Genomic DNA, 24,583 nt, shown 5'->3' on the forward strand with positions numbered 1-24,583 from the left:
GAGGAACAGTGTTTTGGAATTATACGTGGAACAGAAGTTGTGCTCTTAAAGTAGAGTATTTGTGTTGAAGCTAAAAGGTGATGGTGGAGTTAGCTCTTGACAAAACTCATTTGATTTACTGCACCAGAATAACAGGCATTTTGCTGCTAATGTATATAGCCTCTGTTGAATTTGCTTCATGGTTATTCCCAGGTTATAGATTGACAGAGGTTTTATTTTGTTTTATTTTTCAATAAAATGTAAAGTTTAGATGAGCAAGTGACGTTGAATCATTTAAATGTACAAATAGGGCTCTAACGAATGCCGCATAGCCCACTGGAATACACTGGGATGGTTTGAGGGTATCAATTCATCTAAATTGTCTAACCAAATTTTGTATGTGGAAGTCTCCCGGGAAAGTGTAGTGTAATTTTCACAGGAAGGCCATGCATCAGGAACAGTCCCAAACAGAACAGTTCTTAAGAAACAAGGTTCAAGATGATCTCTGTTAGCTGCTTTTTGTTGCATGCGTAGCCATACATGGTTTGGTCCTGCTCAGATAGACAGGACCTGCTCTCACTTTCCTTTCTACCTTCTAGGAAGAGCAGTGTGCTTTCCAGGCCCATGTGTACTTCTATAAATTGCTCTAGGAGAAAATCTCTCCTAGTCTTAGGCAACTTGATGATGACATATCTTTCTGTGTTTTTGTGCCAGTTCAAACTAGGCTAGTTGAATCAGATTCTCCCAATGCCTCCTCCGTGCCCTTACATGAGGAAACTTCTGGAAGTTGTATTAACTTTTGTGGTCTGCCAGGCATGGCAGTCACTACTTCAGAATGCCGCAGAGTGCTCTGTAACAATTAATAAGTCATGGCAGGTGGTTCGTCATCACATAAGAAAGTAAGGCAGACATGCACCTAATTTGTCATAAAACAATACTGTAAACCTTACGCCTATAACTGTCTTGCACACTCAATTCTCTGAATTATAACTTAAAGTTATAATTGTGTATCCACCACATACAGTATTCAGGAAGACGCATCAGCATGTGAACAAGCTCTTGAAAAGCTCCTTAATAATGAGGATTATTTAAGTAGATGAACCTATAGCAATAAAGTTGGGACAGAAATAATATCGATACTTTAAATGGAGAAGTTATACAGTAACAAAACTCCACTCATATAGATACATATTTAAATATTTCCATCCCTTTCCAGTCTGAGAGCTCAAAGTTATTGCATCCCAGGATGTAACTGGGTGAGGAAAAGAACTGTTTCCCTTTTATTTGGTTAAGGGAGGTTTTGTGGTACAAGTCGGATTTGTAAAACGTCTTTGAAAGAGAAGATGTGTTGGCAGGATTGGGAGGAAAAGGTATGTCAAGCAAAAAGTGTGTAGTTGGAGTGAAGAAGCAAAGGAGAGGAGTGGTGGGGTGGCTGGCCAGAGCAGCTGAAGGGAATTCCAGAACTACCTCCTGGAATGAAATAGAAGCCCACCAAAGCTTCAGATGCACATTTGCCAGTTTAGCTTTCTGCTTGAATAGGATCCCATTTTCCCCAGCACTCAAAGTACTTCCGAGGTTTCAGGTGGGGATTAACTGATGAAATGATTCTGCTGTGGGAACAGTGTGAATCGAGATTGTGGTGTGCCTGTATTGCTAATGCAAGTCTGCATGAGGAATTGACATATAGTCAGACCGTTTTACCAGTTTTTCTTCCCACGTTGATGTGGCTTAAAAATTAAAGACATAAACAAATGAATAAAATATTCGTTGAGAATACACTGTGTGCAAAACACTGCAGTAGGAGCCAGGTGAATTGCAAAGAAGTGTGAGGTGCTGACCCCAAAGAGGCAGGCAAGGTGGAAATGTATATTTAGTAAGAATGATGGTGGTAATACAGTGGCTATCACAAATCCGTGTGTACTCAACTGTAATGTGGGCAATATAGTGAGACAGGGCTAAGGGAGTATTAAGATGTTTAAAAATCAGTTTCCTAGTCAGTTTTATGTTTTTGGTTTTATATGGATTTGGCTGCCACGTGGAAGCATTTAATATCCGAGATATCTTTTATGGTGTTTTTGCGTCTCAGCATCTAGGAGGCAATCTGGTAGAGCGGGAAGAGTACAGACTTCTGAGTCAGGAGAGCTGTATTTGACTCCTTTTTTTCTGGCATCAATTGAGTGTGCGATCTTGGACAAGTTACTTTAATTTTCTCAGCGGGGATAAAAGTAACCACCCCTCAGTCCTGAAACCAAGTTCCCAGTCTTACCCGGCCTGATGGTTTTTTGGGTTTTTTGTTTTGTTTTGTTTTGTATTTTTTTTGTTCTTTCTTTTTTTGGCCACACCAGGCGGCATGTGAGACCTTAGTTCCCCAACCAGGGATCGAACCCGCGCCCCCTGTAGTAAAAGCTCGGAGTCTTAACCACTGGACCGCCAGGGAAGTCCCCCTAGCCTGACAGATTTTCAAGTGATTAATAAATGTTTGCTTATTGAGTCAATAAATCAATATTTTTATCACCTATTTGTGAATATTTATGACTACAGATATTTACTAATTCATAGATATGCAACACTGGCTTTTCTTAATGGCTTTCCGTGTTTATTCACAAAAATTGTTTCCAATATGTTTTAAGTTTTATCAAGTGGTAATTGGTCTAGAGAACAGCATGTACAATAGAAATACAATGCGAAGGCTTTATGCAATTTAAAGTTTTCTTGAGGCCACATTAAACAGAGTTTAGAAGCATCTGAAATTAATTTTAGTATTTTACCTAGTCCAGTATATCTAAAATATTATCACTTTGACATGTAATCAGCATAAAAATTATTAATGAAATATGTTATATTCTCTTTTGGGGGAATAATTCAGTGTGTATTTATCTCGTACCACCAGCACATCTAAATTTGAATACCAAATTGGTCAAAGATACTTGATCTCTATTTAGAGTTCATAAAACTTACAGTTTAAAAAAAAAATAGTTTTACGTATGCAAATTATTTACAAATGTACCTAAAATTTTTCCAGTAACTGAATCAAGCATCAGGTTTTCAATTTTAAACTGATTAAAATTCAGTAACTCAGTTGCACTCACCACATTTCAAGTGCTTAATAGCTATATTTGGCTGGTAGTGAACAGCACAGGTAAAATTATCTTGAATTATTTTTCAGTAGGTCCCCAGACTTTTAGGCAGCAGAATCATTTCATAAAAAAATAAAGATGTTCTAAACCTGGATTTCATTTTGGGAGTTACCTTATACTGACTATGCTTAGTGGTGACTTCTGGCACTCAGCTTGTTCTGCCTGCTAGATTTATGACATCTCCTTTGAATGAAGCTCTCTAGATTAGCCTAAGGAATGTTTAGTTGCTTTTAAAATGCTGCAGAAAGATCGGTGTTTTTTCATAGTAAGCATCTGAATCCATTATCTTTGCAGATGAATAGTCTGGGTCTCAAGCTGCTTGACTTGCCCAAGATCCCATGGCTAGTTGTGGGGCAGGTATCCCTTAAACTTGGACTTACGGGTCCTTGCTGCTCCTTATTTTGCCTCATTTAGGTGCAGGTGGATCCCTGATGCCCTTGCTTTGGACACTTAACATCTTACCTGAAGGAGGACCCTTTCTCAGGCCATATTTTTTGATTCTCAAAAATATCATCAACCCCAAATCCAAAGTGGAGTGTGGAGACCATATTGTAGACTGAATTGTCTCAAAGAATCCTTGGGCAGAGCAAGGTTGTCGAGATGAAGGTCGTGGAGAAAGAGGCTTCCTTAGTAGTAAGAATGTATGCGGCTAAGTGCCTTCTTCCTGCTCCTTCACTGACGTGTAAAGGCAAAGTTTAACTTAATAGAAAAATAACCATTACAGTCCTCAAAATAGTGGTGCTCTTACTATGTACGTTTCTGTTGTATAAAGTTCTCTTTTGGAAATGTCTCTTTTTTGCTGCTAAATAAAACCAGTAAAGATGATTCATAAGCATTGGGTGGAAATGGATATGGGATACTTAGCTGAATGATTCCTCAACGTTCAATGTGACTGGTTTTTAGACACTGTTGGCTCCTATATGCTTTCTTAATGAATAGTCAAAAGGGATATGAGCTAATTCCTTGAGCTCCTGCCATTAACTATTTCACCAGAATTTACATACTTTATAGAAAAGGTTAATGTTTTCAGGACTGGCCAAAACTTCAAGTTCAGAAATCTTTGTTTAAATGATGCTTTCTTAGATGCAAGTAGTTGTTTACTCTCGTTTTAAATGTACCTATCTGAGCTCCTATTGTCAAGTTTATTGTATTAAGTATTTAGATGTTTTGGATAAAAATATGAAAATCCTCGAAGTTTTCACCCTCTACTATTGACACACTAGTACATCGTGAAGACGCCCCCTTTTCTGTTCTGGGCCGCTAGTCAGAAATGTCCTTACAGACTATTAAGGGTTTCCAGGAGGCTTACTCTGAACTAAAGGCAGGTATTGCCCTGCCTTTGGCATTGTCATTAATTGTGCGAATGCTTTTAAGAATTTTTGCAGCTGTGAAGCGATCATTTGTTACACATCTTACCTTTTGATTTTCTGCATCCAGTTTGCTGAGGGTTTAAAAACTGAACAAAAACCTGCTTGATTTGTGTGTAAACAAAAGTTAGACTTGGAGTAGGAACTTGCATTAGACTCTGTATAAAGTACTTGGATTTTGTGACATCTATTTGGGCAAAGAAGCTGTGAGGCTGTTTTAAGATGAAAATCACGTTCAGGACAAGGTAAGTAAACCCCAAGTTTTGGGGGGTTACTTCCTGATTCTTCATTATGTTTTGAGTTGTAAGTATGAGGCTACCAACTTGATAGCTCTGTTCAAGATGGTAACTATTTTAAACTCTCCTATGCATTCCCCTGCCTGGGGAGACAGTTTACAGGATACTCAATTATCATTTATTATTAAATATTCCCAGAGGCCACCAGTAGCTTCCAAACCTGGCTGTACATCAGAATCACTTGTGGAGCCTTTAAAAAAGACAGATTCCAGCCTCACCAGAAGTCGGTGAAATTTGTACTGGAATTTGTACTTTTTAAGAGCTCCCCAGCTTTGGGTAAATGGGCTTTTGTCAGGCCCCTCCCCCCAAAATAAATGAGTTAAATGCAAGAAACAGGATCAATGCAATGTTCCTCCAATATAGAGTAATAAAAAGACTGTAGGCCAGGGAAAGATCCAGTTAGGGATTGCACTTAATAGCTGTGGGACTGGGGAATGTCACTAAGCTGATTCATCATCAGAGAAAAGTTTCTGGAGAGAAAGCATTTAGAGTATTGCTAACACACGTTAAGTTCTTTCCCTTCTCAGTAGCATAGAACCCCTTCTGATTTTCCTCTCTAAGGTTGGGCTTAAGTGCACCTGGTAATTTACAAAAGCATGGGTGATACACAGGTTTAAAGAGAGCCCCTGTATAGGTTCAGACAATCTGTATATAATAAGTATTGCACACCTGCTGGTAGAATACTGCTTTAACAGTGGCTGGGTTCCAGAGGCTCCCTGTGCCAAAACAAACCAGTATTTTCCTAGAGTCCTTCCTGGAAAACATTTTGGGATTGCATTTGTTTGCTGCATATGTCTTCAGGTAATGACATGCTTGGCAGTGTTTACCTACAACTAGAAGCCTGTTTGATAGCCATTACCTCCAAGCATAATGACACATTGTCTTTTAAAGGTTCTCTGCCCTTACGGTTTCCACAGGGAAGGGGCAAGGTTGCACGTGATGTTTGCTTATGTTGTACTTAATTTGGTTCCTACCCTATGACAGCCTCAGAGGTTCTTTGTCTCTGAAAGATTTGTTAATCCAAGTGAATGAATATATTCTGTGCTATGTTATCTCATGGAAAAATAGTGAAAAGAAATGATCCTCTTGACACTGGCATCTATCATTAACGGCCACATTTCTGTGGTAATATTTTAACACTTGCATTTACTAAATTTCTAGAAAGACTAGTGTGCACGTGATTATGCAAATAAAATGTAACATCTCATTACTGAAATATTTCATTAAATATATCCCAAATTGGTTCTAAAGCCTCAGTGAGAAATGTTGAGTTTTTAAGACCAATGATGGGGAAAAAAAAGAATTATCAGCTTGAGTTTCTTATGACTTTAGGGTTTTGATTGATATAGGTTGTGTTCAGTGTCACCATTTTAAATGCTGACTTTTTCTTCAAGCTGGAAAAATTTCTTGAGTTGGTGTCTGAAGGATATTTTTTGCTTCCCATAATATAATAGACTAGATTGTACATTAAGGAAGGTGAATACAGTCTAATAGGCTACATTTGATGAGAGTGGTTATATAATCTAACCTTCATGCCAGTAAAGTAGCATGAAGTAGTATCAGTCGGTCAGTAGCCTAGAAACAGTCTGCCAAAGCAATAAGGTTAACTAGACACACTGAGGAACGTCCTTGCAACTTGTAAGCTTGTGAAGATAGAAGCAACCAGTTTGGACTTTCACTTGCCCTTAAAAATATTTGCAGTCAAGCCACCATGCCACACAGAAACAGAAAGGAAATTTTTATGAATATTAGATTAACTTTTTTTTAACATCTTTATTGGAGTATAATTGCTTTACAATGGTGTGTTAGTTTCTGCTTTATAACAAAGTGAATCAGTTATACATATACATATGTCCCTATATCTCTTCCCTCTTGCGTCTCCCTCCCTCCCACCCTCCCTATGCCACCCCTCTAGGTGGTCACAAAGCACTGAGCTGATCTCCCTGTGCTATGCGGCTGCTTCCCACTAGCTATCTATTTTACATTTGGTAGTGTATATATGTCCATGCCACTGTCTCACTTTGTCCCAGCTTACCCTTCCCCCTCCCCATATCCTCAAGTCCATTCTCTAGTAGGTCTGTGTCTTTATTCCTGTCTTGCCCCTAGGTTCTTTGTGACCTTTTTTTTTTTTTTTTTTAGATTCCATATATATGTGTTAGCATACGGTATTTTTCTCTTTCTGACTTACTTCACTCTGTATGACAGACTCTAGGTCCATCCATCTCACTACAAATAACTCCATTTCGTTTCTTTTCATGGCTGAGTAATATTCCATTGTATATATGTGCCTCATCTTCTTTATCCATTCATCTGTTGATGGACACTTAGGTTGCTTCCATGCCCTGGCTATTGTAAATAGAGCTGCAGTGAACATTTTGGTACATGACTTTTTTTGAATTATGGTTTTCTCAGGGCATATGCCCAGTAGTGGGATTGCTGGGTCATATGGTAGTTCTATTTTTAGTTTTTTAAGGAACCTCCATACTGTTTTCCATAGTGGCTGTATCAATTTACATTCCTACCAACAGTGCAAGAGGGTTCCCTTTTCTCCACACCCTCTTCAGCATTTATTGTTTTCAGATTTTTTGATGATGGCCATTCTGACCGGTGTGAGATGATTAGATTAACTTTTAAAGTAATAAAAAGCATCAACTTTTAAAGTCATCATTCAATTAATATTTGAGGGTTATTATGGAACTATCAGTTAAGCATGCCAGCAGTCCAGTGTATGTTATTGATTAAACTTAGATTACATTAATATCGTTTAAAATGCCTAACATTTATGTAACATCATCGGGGAACAAATGATCTCTGAGTAAATTTCTCCAAGTCATGAAGCTTAACCCTTGAAGTGTCAAAACATTTCAATTTAATAATTTTGAATAGAATTCTTTGTAAAGCGTACTTTATTATTCTCTGTACTGTATCTGTGCTGTTGTATGCTATCATAATTTAACCATGTCCAAATGAATTCAGATCATCAGCACATGTATTAATTATTAAAGATTCATCATATATGGCTACCTTTAGGGCTCTTGAAATGTTAAGGGCTCTCTCTTGTTATACTAAAATATCCTAAGGCTGCTATCCTTCCCAAGTTTTATGTCTGCTTTTTGTCGTTGTTTTCTGATTTTTCTATCAATATCAGCCATGAGCTGACAGCTGTCACTTACTCAACTGTTAGTGTGCCATAGGAGCCTTCACCCATCCATGATCTGATGTTTTCAGTCTAACATAGATTGAGGCAAGGGCAAGATGGTTAAAATGATGTGTACCGTAGGAGAAATAAGCTCTGAGTGGAGATGGGTGAGGTGAGGTGGGAATTCTTAGTAACAAAGACTCTGAGCTTTAATGGATGGACTTTGCGTCATCTGTTTTGACTCTAAAAGACACCTTCTATTACTCATTAATTCAACTCTACTAGGCATCCAAAGATGAGAACAATGTGGTTTATGCCCTAAGGATGTTCCCCAAACTGGTAAGGGCCAGGGTACCACAGAAGCACGAACAAACCATGGAGGGCATCAAAGGAGACTAGACTCTCTGGCATTCAGCTGGGTTTGGGATATGTGAAATTTCTGGATTAAAAAGTAGATTACTTGGGGGCTCCTCCTAAATGTATACAAAAACAAATACTCTAAGGTTACCATTGTTTAGAAGTTCCAATTCATAGTAAGGAATGTACTAGAATAAAAATAAGTATAGTGACTCTGGAGTCTGACAACCCTGTATTTGAATGACCTTGAGCAATCTTATTTTTAATCCTTTTCATCAACTGTAAAATGGAGTTGGTAATGCCTACCTTATAAGGTTGCTGTGAGGACTGAATGAAGTAATACATGAAAAGTGCCTGGCAGAGTACCTGAATCCAGTTCCATGTCTCACTAATGTTAATTCTTTTTTCTACCTCTTTCTCTCTTGCACTTCCCTTAAATACTGTTTGGTAATTGGTATCTGTAAAAAGAGTGAAAAAATAAAATGATAGATACTTTTTTTCTTATTGGTATGAGGCTCTTTTAAGTAACTTTTTTTAATTGAATGACAGTCACATCATTTGAAAGGTTGATCTAATAATAGCACTAGAGACTTGAAGCTGACAAAGTGCAAATTTTCAGTTGAGTCTTGATTCCAATTTAGATCCAGAAAGAGGAGAATTGAAGAAGAATTCTTATTACTCAAAACTCAGATACCTCCCTAGGCACACTTGTAATTGTTTTGGCCCCTTTTAGCAAAACATAAACCAAATGCCACATAGGCACCTCAGTCAACTCTTTAAAAAAGGCGTTATAAACCCTGGATGTGTAAGACACAGTGGTACCATGGGGGCATCTTTGCTGGCGTTTAGCTTGCCTGAAACACTTGGAGTGTTCATTTTGGTAATGTGGACATTTTTCTCCTTCCTGTGAAATGTTTCCGTTCATCAGTCAATTCCCCATACCATGCTGTTTTGTAATTCCAACCTATATTGCTAGAGCAAACCTTCAATTACCCTGAGCAAATCAAAAATAGAAAATGACTTGGGTTTTGTGCTCTTCACAGCTGTGTTAGTGAAGAAATAGATTTTCACTGACCCTCATAAAATTCTTCTGCCGGAAATAATGCCCACTGAAAGATCAGTTAGTTACACTTCTATTTTGTTTTTAAGTAACTTTGCATTTTCCTTCCCAATCTCCTCATTGGCCTAAACCTGTTTTCTTTTGAAGATAGAACATTCAACGCTCACCAATGTTGGCTCCTTCTTGGTGTTATAAATTAAGTTTTTAACAAGTCGATTTCGGCTGTGCCTTTTAAAATAATATAACTATAGATTTAAACCCAATCACTTTCCTTTACTCGTTATGTTAACAGATGTTCAGTGTTTCGTTTTCCTTAAGGGTGTATAGTTTCTCACTGACTCTTGGCTTCAAATAGGGATTCTCTGCTGTTGGTTTTGTCTGTAAGAACTTAAGCTGTTTAAAGCTGTTCACACTTGTGGCCAAGAGATCCTGGTTCCCAAAGCAACGGTTTATCACCCACCCTGTGTTATCTTTGCTCTTGTATTTCTTTGGTCCCAGGAACACTCCTGCGGCCCGGTGGGTCAGCTCCATGGGTCGTGCGTGGAATCGGAATGCGTGAACTGTTTGTGGTGCGCTGTGGAGGTCAGGCTCATGTTCCTGGAGTGCTGTAAGCGGCTTGACTAATCTGGCAGCATAGTATGTTCTTGCGGTTAAATATAGACATACAGGCACTTTGCTAGTTGCGGGTCACTGTCTTACTGTGCAGCTAAAAATTGTCCCATTGGTATGAACAGCGTGCCCTGGACAGAAGGCCTGTTTTAGTTTGTCTTCTACTGTAGGTCTTTAGCACCTGACTAAAAATACACCTTGAACCAGAAATAAAAGAGCCCTACCTTGTGGCCGAGACACTTACGGTGGCAGAGAGCAGGAGGACCATGGACTTGGTCATTCTCTTTTTCTGCTTTGGAACGTAGTCTGTGTTAACGGTTCCAGACTGTGAGTTCGGGCTCCTTTTCAGGCTCATGGAGATTACGACAGCTTGTTGGAGACGATCCTGTGTGATCAGCTTCATAAAAGGGCTTGGTAGGTATGAAAGGCTGTGAATTGTGCAGAGTGGGTAACTGGTTATGAAGCGCTGGGTGTAGGGAGGATTTTCCTAAAGCTTACCATGGATGGGGGTGGGAGGAGCACCTGCATCTCCATGCAGGGAATTACTTATAATGTCACTGTTCAGAGACAAGAATGATACCCTTTCGGGTTTCTGTTTGGGATTGCAATGTTTCTGAGGTAAGATTTGGTCAGTTTTATACATGAGTCTATGGAACAACAAAGCCATGATGTCATGGAATTTTTCTGTGCACTGAAGTTTCACTAAAAGATTCGATATGACTATCTGTTCTATAAAATTGCTAATCTGTAAAAATTGCTAACATGTATTTGGAAAATAGTCAATACCATCACATTTAATATTACAGCAGAGGTAGGGTTTATGCTTGATCTCTTCTAAATACTGTTGTAAATATCCTTATTTGTTTTCTTTCAAACATTGAAATGGGCCTAAAGCAGTTTTTCCTTTGCTTTTGGCCTAGCCTTCTCCAACATTTAAAAAATGTTTTTTCTTTTTTATGAACTAAAAAACAGGATACCATATGTTAACCAACATTAACTGGGTCCAAATTGCATGCTGCTGCTTTTTCTTTGTGCAAGTAATAGCCTGGTTACATTAGCTCTAGCATAACCTTGTAAGCAATATTGTACAAGAGTTCCAAAAATTTAATGAGAGGAAACTTCCATGACACAGAGTTAATTACATGCATCTTGGATATCCACCATTTAACTTTCTATTTAATGAAGGTGGAGGAAAAGTTAATTTGTAAGTGGTAAAGGCACAACATACTGCTCTAATAGAGAAGAAACATTTTGTTTATTAATGATTTGGGAGATTCAATTACTTGTCAATTATTCTGCACTATCTCTAAGGAGACTATTAGATATTTACATATAATACCGTCTATTTCTAGGAATAAAATCTCTATTAGTCATTAATTTACCCCTTATAGTTTATAAAAGTGGAGTGTATGTTAGGAAACTTTTTTTCTCTCAGGAGATTTTTTTTCATGTATAACAAGCGTACAAGTTAAAAGACAAAACGTATGGATGCATTTGGAAAAAATGCTGCATTGTAATAGGACTTATGTGAAATGCTTAATACTTTTGTTGTTTGATGTCTCTTGGAAATGTTACTGACCCTTGCTGTGTTACCCCTGGACAGACCACTCCCATGCTCTGGTAGCCATCTCAACTTCTCTTTAACTCATTGTCTTTCTTGCTCACAATATATAAACTTAACTGCTAAGAGATCAGTAACAACTAATATGTTTTCTGTGAATTGGTAGATTTATCATTGCCTTAGATGATAAACTTATGGTAGGCATGTATCAAGTGAATTTTACAGTCATTGTACAGTTCCATAACTACTTAAGAATTTAATAAGACCTAAAATATTTTTTATTAAATGAGTTGACATCTAAATAAATAAGCACATATGAACCAGGAATTTAATAAGTATTTTGATCTTGACAAAATCAAAAACTAACCAGACTATAAAGGATTTCAGTTATTCAGTTAGTTCATGGACAAATTATAGAGTTTCTACTGTATACCCTGCACTGGAAGTCCTTCTCTCACTCTAGATGTTGCAAGCATATCTTGTGTTATCATATGTATTAATAATGTATATGCATAACATCTATATTATACATATGTATATGTAGATTATTGCATACATATATATGTGTATATATTTTATAGTAGAATGCATATTGTAATGTATATTATACTGATGTGTATGTATTTTTTTTTGCACAGTAGCATGCTTTATTTAATTTAATTAATTAATTTATTTATTAATTGGGGGTATAGTTGTTTTACAATGCTGTGTTAGTTACTACTGTACAGCAAAGTGATGTAGAGTTCCCTGTGCTATATAGCAGGTTCTCATTAGTTATCTATTTTATACATATTGGTGTATGTATGTCAATCCCAACCTCCCAATTCATCCCACCCCCCGTATGTATATTGTTATAGGATAAATATTATATTAACAAAGACATATGTAGGAATATTAACAAAGACATATGTAGGATCGGACTCCTTTTCAAGTCCCCTCACCTCCCACCCTGCATCATGAAGTCTCCAAGGGTATCCTGAAGGGGAACAGCTAAAACTTTGGTTCGTGACCTTTAATGTCAAAAAAGGGCAGTGCCTGGCCCTGCTTTCTGGTGGTCGTCCCTGCACATCCAGCCTGCCCTGTCTTCATTGTCTCTTCAGGTTGGGTCCCTGTGTCATGCGCCCAGTAATGCAGCTGCAGAAACTTCTGTTCTCTTACCCTTGATTCTGGCTTAAATATGGTTCTAATAAAATAGTTCAAGAAGCTGGGTCTGTCCTTTTGGGTGGACCTGAATCTAACGCCTAGACAGCAGCCTACAAATGACTGCTGTTCCTGCAGCCTCTAGAGCCTTCTTGGCCATGACCCACAGTGAGAAACACATTTTGCATTATGGCCCAGAGCACACACACACATACATATCTGTGGGCACAGACAGAGACTGGAAACAAAAGTGTCACGAAGCAGTGCTTTGCCTCACTATGCAGGGTGTCCTCGCTCTGCTGTTTTTTCTTCCACAGTTTTCTATTCTATTTCATTGCAGTCATGCTGGTCAGCACCCACTCGGTTGGTTTCATGATTGAGTAATGGGTCACAACCAGCGCTTGACAAACTCTGCCGTAAAGATTTCATAAGCCAGCCATCCTCAACACACCATTAGTCAACTTCTCTACTGAAATGACGTGCTATCGTCCTTGATATAATACTCTCCTCCTGGGCATCTTGGTGCTTTGTTTGTCAGCGTCCTGTTAGGTGGCAGAAAGAGCTCTCCCAGTAGACTTGATGTGAGTCTTGGGTTGAATATAGAGATGCTAGGCTGGAGACAGTTCGTGACCTTATATATCTTAATGCTTCCTTCCTCCTTAATGCAAAAAATATTTACTGAGTACTGGCTATTAAGCTGGAAGTGAGGATACAAGAGGAATTACACAAATTCTTTGCCCTTGTTGTACTTAAGTGTAGTAGAGGAGACAGATAGAAAACAAATACAAAATATATCACTATATATCAAGAGGTGGCCGGCACTCTGCAGGAGGGCAAAGCTGGGTAAAGGGGATGGGAGGCTGTCAGCAAAAGGAAGTGCCAAGGAGTGTCTGGCCAGAAGAGCCTCTCATAAAACCAGAAGGAAGTGAGCTAGAGCCACCGTGAGGCGTCCTTTTCCCCCACTTTGCCCTCATTCTCTTCTGCCTTGAAGCCTTCTCTGACTGTATCTATCATCAGTAATTTCTAGGTCTCAGTGTCAATGTCACCACCCCAGACGGTCCTGCCCTGACCCCATAGTCACAGATATGTCCACCCTGTCTGTCTGTCTCTCTAGTAGGATTTTTTTTCATTGGAGTATAGTTGATTTACAGTGTTTCAGGTATACAGCAAAATGATTCCGTTATATATATGTATGTTCTTTTTCAGAGTCTTTTCCATTATAGGTTATTACAAGATATTGAATATAGTTCCCTTTGCTATACAGTAAGTCCTTGTTGTTTATCTATTTTACGTACAGTAGTGTGTATCTGTTAATCCCAAGTTTTTAATTTATCCCTCCCCCAGCCCCCTTTCCCCTTTGGTAACCATAAGTTTGTTTTCTATGTCTCTGAGTCTTTTCCCCTGTGTCTTTCCCCCTGTTTCTCTTCAGCAGCCCTCATAGCACTTCGATTTGTGATTCTTTTTCTGGGTGTGTTTATTATGTAATGCCCATCTCCCCCACATACCCCACGTACCATCAGCTGTATGAGGACAGGAGTCATACCTGCCTTCCCCCCCTGCAGCTGGCACACTGCTTGGAGCAGAGTGGGCCTTTAATAAATAGTTGATGACCGAATCAATGAACAAATTAATGAATGCTCTCCTAAATTCATGTGCTCGTCCATTGGCTCATCAACCTGACACTGCCTTGTGGCACCTTGTGACTGAATGTACTAAATTTTTAAAATCTTTCCAATTGTCACTTTAAATTTATCTTTGTATTCTCCACTGAACTTTGCAGAGCACCGTATCCATATTAAGGACTCATTTGTAGCAAATTGATTAACTGATCACATTCATAGTATTTTCAGACAAAAATATTTCTGAAATATCATAACATAAGTATGAAAAAGGACACCTAGGGAAATGACATCCCACCTGTATTCACCCTTGCTGTGTGTTGTAAGTGTAAATGCTCCAAGATACACACCATTCGGTGCAACACAGTTAATGTGAAAGGATGTAGCTGGACTTGAAATCTTAGTGAACATTCTAACTTACGTGATCAAACCTAGATTATAGATGGTGTTCAGTTTTCTTATATAATAATTTATTTTTTGAATTGAGGTTCTAAGATAGCATTCCTTCATTATTGCCTGCTATGAGGCAATAATGGAAACTTTTTACAAATGAGCCTTATCTTTTAAAAATGTTTTATTATGAAAAATTTTCAAACAAACACAAAAGGAGAAAGAATAGTACAATATACAACACATCTCCATCACTCAGATTTAACAGTTATCAAGATTTAATCATGTTTACTTCATGTATACCTTTTTTCTCTTAAGTATTTTGAATCAAATATGGGCATCATTTCATTGAACTCCATATAATCAGTATACAGTCTAGAAAATATAGGTATTTTCTAACCTGCCCACAATGCTGTTATCATTCCTAACAAAGTTAACCATGATTCTTTGATATTACCTAATAGCCAGTTCATATTCAAATTGCTTTGTCATTTTTTAAAATTTCTTCTAACAGTTGGTTTGCTCAAGTCACGATTCAAAGAAGATTTGCACGTTATATTCGGTTGTTCTGTCTCCTAAGTCTCCTTTAATCATACTATTTTTATCTCTTCCATTGATTGGTAGACATTAGTGCACTTTTCTTATAAAATGGACCCAATTCTGGATTATTTCTTTTGCTTCCTTAGGGTGACATTTAACTTGTCCCTACATCCCCATTGTTTCTTGTAAATGGATATTAGCTCTGCTGTTTTGAAAACTTGATGAGCTTGGACATAGGGCAAGATACAATTCCCTCTCTGCCCTGCTGCTCTGTTCTAGTGCTAGGAGACTGGGAACCCCTCTGCTATTCCCAGGAATACCTAGCCAACAGTTTTCAGTGCTTGGGGACAAGAACCCTGACCAGTATCCTGCCACAGGGGGGGAATTTTGAGAAAGCTTCTAGAGTCAGTATTCTAAAAAAGTTTCTCCAACGCCTTAATCATTATAACATCTCACCAGGGAAACATATCTTGCATGTTTTTCTTATTGGAAAATCGTGATGTGACAAGATTTCAGATCATCTCTGTAAGATGCAGGACCTTCCTTTCTGCTCTGATGGGCCCCATACAGGTTCCCACCTTCATTGTTTTTCTCAGAGTTGGTACAGTGGTCTTTAGTTTGTGTTGTCCCTCAAACAGCCCTTTTTTAGCCCATCCTACACAACAATATCGATCAACATTCCTCCCAGAAACCTGCTAGCTCCAAATAGAATCCAAACTCGTTGACTTGTCATCCAAGACCTTAATTCTAATAATAAGAATTAAAAACCTACATTTTTTTCAAGAATCAAAGGTATTTATTAGGATGATGAAAAAACTAAAGTACTGAATACTTTTAAATGATATAAAAAGTGGGTAAGGCACTGAATATTTATTATTGACATGATATAATGGCAAAGGAGAAAGACTAGGGAAGAGGAAGTTGTCATTTGGATAGAAAATTCCCCTTATTGCCTCCCCATTAAAAAATTATGCACAGGGGCTTCCCTGGTGGCACAGTGGTTAAGAATCTGCCTGCCAATGCAGGGGACACGGGTTCGAGCCCTGGGCCAGGAAGATCCCACATGCCACGGAGCAACTAAGCCCGTGCACCACAACTACTGAGCCTGCGCTCTAGAGCCCGCGAGCCACAACTACTGAAGCCTGTGTGCCTGGAGCCCGTGCTCCGCAACAAGAGAAGCCACCGCAATGAGAAGCCCGTGCACCGCAACGAAGACTAGACCCCGCTCGCCGCAACTAGAGAAAGCCTGCGCACAGCAACGAAGACCCAACGCAGCCAAAAATAAATAAAATAAATTAATTAAAAAAAAATTATGCACAGGAGGAGGTCAAGATGGTGGAGTAGGAGGTCGAGGAACTCACCTCCCTCAGTGATCTCATCAACAATACATCTACATGTGGAACAGCTCCCACTGCAAACCAACTGGAGACTTGGAGAAAGACAAAAACCTACATTTTTATAGGACTTAGGAGTTTAAGTTTTTCATATATATACTTGTTCAGTGATTTCATTCGCACAAAGACTGTGTACTGTGGAATCAGATGGGTGTAGTTCCATTAAGTAAGCACAATGGTTTAATTAATTACGCCAGGCATTGTGCTCAGTGCTTGAGATAAAGACAAGATGTGGTCCTGTTCTTGAGAATTTCTCAGTTCCTTGGTGAAGACAGAGTGCGTGTGTGCTGTGATGGGGATGTGTGGTAGGAGGGTGAGGGAGGAGAGGACAAGAGACCCTCAGCAGATGCCTCCAGGCACCTGCCATGCTGAGCCCTCGCCTGGGTCGCGCCTTTCTCATCTCTACCTGTCAGGGTCCTACCTGTCCTTGAAGCCTTGGGGCAGATGCCATCTATTCCACAAAGCCTGGCAAATCGGTGGCCGGGAACAGAGTTGATGCCTCTGTCCTTCTAGGTCTACTACAGGGATTTGTGAAAGGCAGACTCTCAGCACCTAATGTTTTTGAAAACATGTTGACACGAGTCCTGAATTTACCGCTAGGCATGAAGTCAGGTTTCCTCTTGTGTCTACCTGGAGTGTAGGGAGTTGCCAGTCTCAGAAGGGTGGGTGGGAACCAGAGCAGAAATGGAGGTAGACCTGGAAGGGTCAGGAGTATTTGTCAAGCTTTCCTCTAGAGAGAAGACAGACAATGGAATCTCACTGATTTATATTAATTCCAGGGAAGGCAAGTGTTGATTACTAAGTGTTTGAGTAAGTGATGTTTTATGCGGCGTCAGTGCATATTTTTATACAGTCATAGAATACTGGAGCTAGAAAGGACAACGAGGCCTGGCCTCTTTAAGAAGGACAGGTAAGGAGAGCAAAGACCAGTTGTTGCAGCTTCCTCTCCCAGGGACACACACAGCTGTGCTGGGACTCAGACCTTGGACTCTCCATTCAGTGCTCTTCCTCTGTTTTGCCTACAAACCATTAACTTAGTTGGAGTTCATGAAGCATATGTTTTGCTATAGGCAAAAGGAATGAAAAACACAATGTAGAAACAAAGTGAAAAAAAATAGTAATGATAATAAAAACTTGCATTTTCCAAAAAAAAAAAAACAAACACTTCTATCAACTGGATTAATTGGTCCTCTTTGCTTTCCTCAGAGATCTCAGAATATGGTCCTCAGGCCAGCAGCATTGGCATAACCTGGGAACTGGTTAGAAATGCAAATGATCGAGCCCCACCCCAGAGCCCCTGAATCAGGTAGGGCCCAGCCTTCCAGGAGAATCTCATGTGCAGAGTTTCTGAGCACCCCTGATTCACATGAAAAGGCAGCAAATCTTTTTCAAAGCTAACATAAAAGAATGCAAAGCCTTGTCCAATGTATCATCAATTTTAAATTAAGGAATTTCAAATTAATGAGACTTTACTGCATAAAATGAGCCATAAGAGGAAGACAATAAAAAGGAGAAAATACAAGAAAGAGGAGGAGAGGATGGCCAGCGAGGGCCCCATGAATGAGAGCCCCTTGTCAGTTCTGTTCGGGAGAAGACGGAGGTTGAAATTGAGGATTATCCCGCCTCTAGCAGGTTATTCTATCTCCTTTTGGTGAGAAAGGACCTTGAAATGTCAATGTAACCTCATCTTCCTTAGCTCACAGATCTTGGCAAACATTCTTTCAGGCTCTGATGACAGTACTTACTTTGAAGATCAGGGGAAAGTCCATGTAATTGCATCTTAGCAGATGACAGACGTTTATAAAGGAAATCACTGAAGTGTTACTGTCATTTCTCTAAGATAAAATACTGGAAGGTAAAGGAAGAGAGAAAGAAAACAGGGCAGTGACTTGATGCTTACTCTCTCTTTACTGAACTTTTTCACTCTCTCCGAGGTATTCAGTCTTTGGGAGACCAAAGACAAAAACTGTTTTGAGAGGCAGCAGATTGAAGTAAACACAGAGAACTGTGCCTTCAAGTTCACTTGCTTCTTCTTAGGATAACAACCAGTTAAAGGTTATATCATCAGGAAAGAATAGTCTCTAGACCTTTCTAAGGTGTGTCATTAATCAGATTTCATATATTTATATGGGTCCTCAATTCTTTTTTTTTTTTAAGATTTTTTTTTGATGTGGACCATTTTTTAAAGTCTTTATTGAATTGTTACAATATTGCTTCTGTTTTATGTTTTGGTGTTTTGGCCGCGAGGCACGTGAGATCTTAGCTTCCCGACCAGGGATCGAACCCGCACCCCCTGCGTTGGAAGGCGAAGTCTTAACCATTGGACAGCCAGAGAAGTCCCGGGTCTTCAATTCTTGATTCTTTTTTGTACTCCTAGCCTTTCTCAGCCTCCTCTAATGGCTAAAAGATGCATTCAAGGTCAAGAAGACATACAACTTGGCAGGGGACCCATGGCTGGAGGTTGTATGAGTCTTTCTAGAAAATAATCATCTATACTAATCCATAAGAAGCCTCATTCTCCAAATTACAACATTTATATTTTATCTTGTCATCCCTTGAAGTCCCCAAACTAGTTAATGCCAGGGGGAAAACCTTGTGGGTGGGTAAAGGGACTTATATTATTTAGTTTTCATCACAAGCAACTGCTTTGTTTTAAGACAGGGTGATACGGGAAGCTCACAAGATATGCTGTCAGGTGAACATGGGTTCAGATCCTGAGTCAACCACTCTGTGACCTTGGGAAAATCATGTAAGCTCTCTGAACCTACATGGTCTTATCTGTAAAAGGGAGATTGTTTGACCTTCTAGGATTATTTTTGAGGATTAAAGATATTAATTGTCCTAGAGGTATCTTGTGAACCCTGAAACTTGAAGGAACACAATTTGAGAACTATAGAATAGAGAGCTAAATAGTGTAAGAGAAAGCAGGAATGTATTTAATCAACAAAAATGGGAGGAATATTTCACATTATTAGAACTTTATGGAAATTAATTAAGCAGAACTTAACATGTCATTGAATATATTTCTCTTCCAAGGCAAAAATTATTTCTGAATATTTTTGCCTAGTAGTCTTTTCTTGACCTACTTTGAAATATATAATATTATTTAGGAATCTTCTATCCCTTAAATATTTTTCTGTTGCTCAAGCTAATTGTTTCTTCTTATCCCAATATCTTCCACTTCTCCTTTTTATTTATTTATTTATTTGTTTATTTTTGGCTGCATTGGGTCTTCGTTGCTGCGCGCAGGCTTTCTCCAGTTGCGGCGAGTGGGAGCTACTCTTCGTTGTGGTGCACGGGCTTCTCATTGCAGTGGCTTCTCTTGTTGTGGAGCACAGACTCTAGGCACGCGAGCTTCAGTAGTTGTGGCGCACGGGCTCAGCAGTTGTGGCTCGCGGGCTGTAGAGTGCAGGCTCAGTAGTTGTGGTGCACGGGCTTAGTTGCTCCGCGGCATGTGGGATCTTCCCGGCCCAGGGCTCGAACCCATGTTCCCTGCATTGGCAAGCGGATTCTTAACCACTGTGCCACCAGGGAGGCCCTCCACTTCTTAATAATACTCTTCAGAGGAAAATAATTCATCTGATCATAGTTGGAGGGTTTTTTCTTTTCGTCCTAATTTACTTTTCATGACCCTCAGGGTTTCTGGTCATTTTGAGTACTTGCAGTCCCTTTAAAATGCCATTTCTTAAGCACCCTCATAAATGCATTAGTGGACAATTTATTATTGGTCTATACACAGTGTGACACGTTCTCACAGTAGCTGCGTCATCCTTGGTTTATGTTTTATGAAATGTTCCTGTAATCCCAGTAAACAAAATGATTCTTACAGGAAAGGAGGGATTGAGGGGGGGACGTATGGCCCTAAAGAAGGACCCAGTTCTTGGTTACAAAAGGGGTTTGCTCTCCACACCTCCAAAATGAACGAGGCACCGAGAACCAGCAGAAAGAATAACGTATATCCAACTGTGAACAAAAAAATCTAATCAGTTTACTCCTATTTTGAAAGATAAGGTTACTTAGATCTCTAGAAAGTAAAGTTGTTTAAATAGACCTCCATTTCTAGGAGGAGTACCTACTTTGAACAGTTACTACATACTATCTCAGGATACTTAAAAAAAAAAAAAAGTAAACCATTTTCTTTTTCAAATGCTCAGGGTATGGTTCCAGTAATGGAAACATCAGAAAAAGCATTGAGTGTTTTGAAAAGCTGGCTCTTTGCTTGTCTGTCTTTGTAAGCTGCTGAAGAGGCGGCAGAGATGGCCCCTTTCCTGAGTCCCGTACTTTGTGAAGGAGGTGAAGAAGCCGTGTGTCTGGTCAGCATTTTGATTCATGCCCTTCACAAGCTGGTTAAAATTCTCATTTCCAATCCAACTGACACAGATACAGGCAGGCCATAGGGATGGATCAGAAAAGCAGACCCTGCCTGAGCCAAGTGCTCTGGGTTTTTTGGACACCAAGAATGCACGTGTCTTTCATCCCTCTCCACAACAGTTGTAGACTGTAACATCTAAGCACCTTTGGGCAGATAGACAAGAGCAGGTTCCTCTATTTGCTCCCTCAGTTTAATTTTCCCTTTGTCTTTTAGAACGTATTGCAATCTAACACATTTTGTGTGTGTGTGTGTGTGTGTGTGTGTATATACACACACATGAAATTGCTGATTATATGACCCTGCCTCAGTAAAGTGTAAACTCCATGAGGGCAGGACCCATCTGTTCACTGCTATCTTCCCAGTGCCTAGAACAGAATCTGAAGCCTCAGCCCTCATTCATTAAATATTGGTTGAAGTGAATGGGTGAAAGAGTGAATGGATGGTAGGCTATAATGAGCGATGGTATTAACGTGTCTGAAAACCTAACAGAAAACCAGTTGCTCTCCTGTAACATAGATCGCCACTTCTAGCCTCTGGGGCACTTACACGAGGAAACTCGTTACAGCCTTTCCTTTCCTTAGTGTCACAATAAAAATGTAGCTGCACCATGCGTTTTGGGGCTGTTTGTGCTGGTGTTGCAGTTAGGAGGTTAGGAATTCGTGGAAATGTGGGTAACTCAGGGAAATTGTACTGAAGACCGTAGCCAGCTAAGAGCAGTCAGGCTAAAAATTAAGGTATTAGTCGATGAAATGAGGGGAAAAGCGAGTCACCTTCAAAAGATCATCACTTGTGGTCAGAAATAGATCTAATAAAGAGGTAACAAATGGGCTGCAAAAACCTAAAACAGACTTCTAACAGATTAAGGAATGGAGCCTGCTGGATAGAAGTAGACACCCAGTAAAGGGGGGAAAACACCTCCTGAAACCATCCAGCAGAACCAACTGAAACAGAATTTAGAATGAAAGTAATAAAATAACCTCAACAAAACCCATTTAAGACAAAAGAAGAATTAGAACATGTTTCATCCGAGATTAAAATGTAACTGGGAAAATAAAAGCAAAGCAAATTTCCAAAGATTCAGTAGTTAGAGGCCTGATTAATATCTGAAAGTGATGCTCTTCTTTTCAACCCCGCCTCAGCTCCCCACCCGCCCCTAGGAACACTGGTTTCAGTGACTTTCTAGGGACATTGAGCTGTTGTGTGAATATAGGAAGATGAGATGAAGAAGAAAAGGAGAGAGGATAAAGGCAGATGGAATTGAAGCTTAAAAATCCATCACATACAAGAAATTTAAATGAGAAAAGTGTTTACTCCAAGTTAAATTGTTCCTTCCACTTGTATTTAGGTGGGGAAGAGGAGATAATGACCTGTCAGGATGCTTTTATCCTAAGGGATAAGAATGAATGGATGGTAGGTCCCATGTTAAGAGGATGGTCCCATATTTCCAGAGGTCCCATGTTAAAAGGATGCTGACCATCTGGAGAAGCTGGGTGGACTGCGGCAGAGCCCAGTGGCGGGCAGGGCCTAGACCCAGCCAGTGGAGGAGAGGGTAGTGACCAGACCCTAAAGTGTAGACGGGCTTGCTTGCCCGGCTGGATAGAAAGCAGGGAAAGCAGTGGAGAGAAATAGACTCAAACTGTAGGGTCATCCCTCAGTGTCCACGGGGGATTGCTTCCAGGAGCCCTGCAGATTCCAAAATCCATGGATGCTCAAGTCCCTTATATAAAATGGTGTAGTATTTACATATAACCCATGCACATCCTCTCCCGTATATTTTAGTTCATCTTTAGATTACTTATAATACCTAATACAATGTAAATGCTATGTAAGTAGTTGTAAGTACAATCAATGTAAATACTATGTAAATAGTTGCCAGCCCGTGGCAAATTCAAGTTTCGCTCTTTGGAACTTTCTGGAATTTTATTTTTTTTTTATTTTTATTTTTTTTAACATTTTCCAGCCAGGGTTGGTTGAATCCACAAATGCGGAAGCAGAGGAGACAGAGGGCAGACTGTAACTGCCTGCATTTGCAGAGCTGGAAAATGGGGCCTTAGTGTGGCAATTACTGAATTAGTGGTTGGTTTATATGTTTCAATGAAAAAGTAGTTTTAGTTAAAAATCAGACCTGTGAAGAAATAGATGTAATTTTTGAGAGCAAAGTTTACCCCTTAATATACCAAAACTTTTTTAGTGTTTTCCTTTTGAAATAGAAACCTTTTTGCAAATTTATATCGTTCTTTTTCCTCACCTTCTCAAATACAGGACTAGATGTTGAACTTGTTCTAACCTTTCCACGGGACTCAGGCTTATCATCATGAACGCTAATCATGACGACCTGCAGGATGGAGATATCCTTGCCCCCAGTGTTATGTTCTGTGGCCCTGTGCTAAATGGCTTCAGGCAACTGCATTTTAAAGTTCTGGCGGCTTTGGAGAGTTGTGCCTTTTTTCTTGTTTTGCTGTTGGTGCATCTACCCATAGATGTTGTACCTTTCCCTTGTAATTTTCAGCTTCCAGTCGATTATGAACTCAGAAACTAGACAATTGATCTTAATTATGTGTAGATTAAGGGCAAGCAAGTGCTGAGGGGAGGATATAACGATTTTTTTCCAATGGTAGTGGTCTAATGTTTAGTGTGAACTATGTGACTAAATTTCGAGTACCAGGAACATGTATTTTCTGCTTCTCAACTATATTTGGTAACAATATATAATTTGAGTCACTGAAAGGTGCCATGAAAATTATCCTAACAAAAAGCTAGAATTTGCTATGAATTATGGTGGGATGAAGAGGGGTTTCTAAAACTTGGGAGTGGATCTAGTTCAAGGACACTTACCCATTAACTCTCACGGCATCTCCATCTGCCCAGCTGGTCTGTTTGCAGCCAGAATGATGGGCACCCTCTCCTTGAGTCGCTTTCAGCTCTGACACTGGGCTCTGCTGGGCTTGGATAGTTCCAGCTCACTAAGGCTGTGCACACAGACTTTTGTACACACAGGGATGTCTGGGCTTTGAAGTATAGGCAGATACCATTTTTTATGATAGCAGTGAATTGGTACTTTGGCCTTTTAAATGGAAGAGTTGTCTGGGAGACATTCTGGTATCTGCATTTCAGCTCTTCTGGTTGAAAATGCAGCTTTGCAGGAGGACTGCTACAGGTCACTGTTAGGAAAATTCTCTCACTATAGTTAGGACGTTTAAGCCCCAGAGCCTTATGATTATGGATCTGGTCTTGCAGTTGTATCCCATCCACCTGATTATTGCTGTCTTCTAGAAATAGATTAAATCCTGTGGAAAACTAAAGGGAATAAAAAGTCCTCCACTTAGACTTCTTCAGTTTCTGTTTCAGTCTCAGTCCTATGGCACAGTGCCCTTGATACATTAGAATGATATCTCGTGGAGATCCCACGTCCTTCTGTAGGTTGGACCTGGGAGGCTTCCTACTTCCACCAGGTTCTTGCACTTAGGGTAGGAGGTAAGGCAGAGGAATGGACTTCATTTGCATCACCTGATTTTGAATATGCTCTTTAGAATTAATAGTACCTTTCAGTAAGCTGCAAGGAGTGCCATTTACTAATGACTCTTCACTGCAAATGTTTCACCCTGTTCCTTTAAAACTGTGAC

The 24,583-nt window shown here is 39.6% G+C and overlaps 1 protein-coding gene across 9 annotated transcripts in view; it reads left to right on the forward strand.

The window, feature by feature from the left end:
* The window catches only part of FRY (FRY microtubule binding protein), a 425,513-nt gene that overhangs the window by 192,146 nt on the left and 208,784 nt on the right, over positions 1-24,583 (forward strand). The window contains exon 1 of one of the 9 annotated variants that reach the window (XM_036831328.1): positions 10,170-10,358. The exons of the other annotated variants lie outside the window; for them this stretch is intronic. Coding sequence (XP_036687223.1) covers positions 10,298-10,358 — 61 coding nt within the window. The 5' untranslated portion in view covers positions 10,170-10,297. Of the gene's footprint in view, positions 1-10,169; positions 10,359-24,583 lie in introns of those variants that run through there. 9 annotated transcript variants of the gene reach the window in all.

The sequence above is a fragment of the Balaenoptera musculus genome, chromosome 18 (genome assembly GCF_009873245.2).
Source record: "Balaenoptera musculus isolate JJ_BM4_2016_0621 chromosome 18, mBalMus1.pri.v3, whole genome shotgun sequence".
NCBI lineage: Eukaryota > Metazoa > Chordata > Mammalia > Artiodactyla > Balaenopteridae > Balaenoptera > Balaenoptera musculus.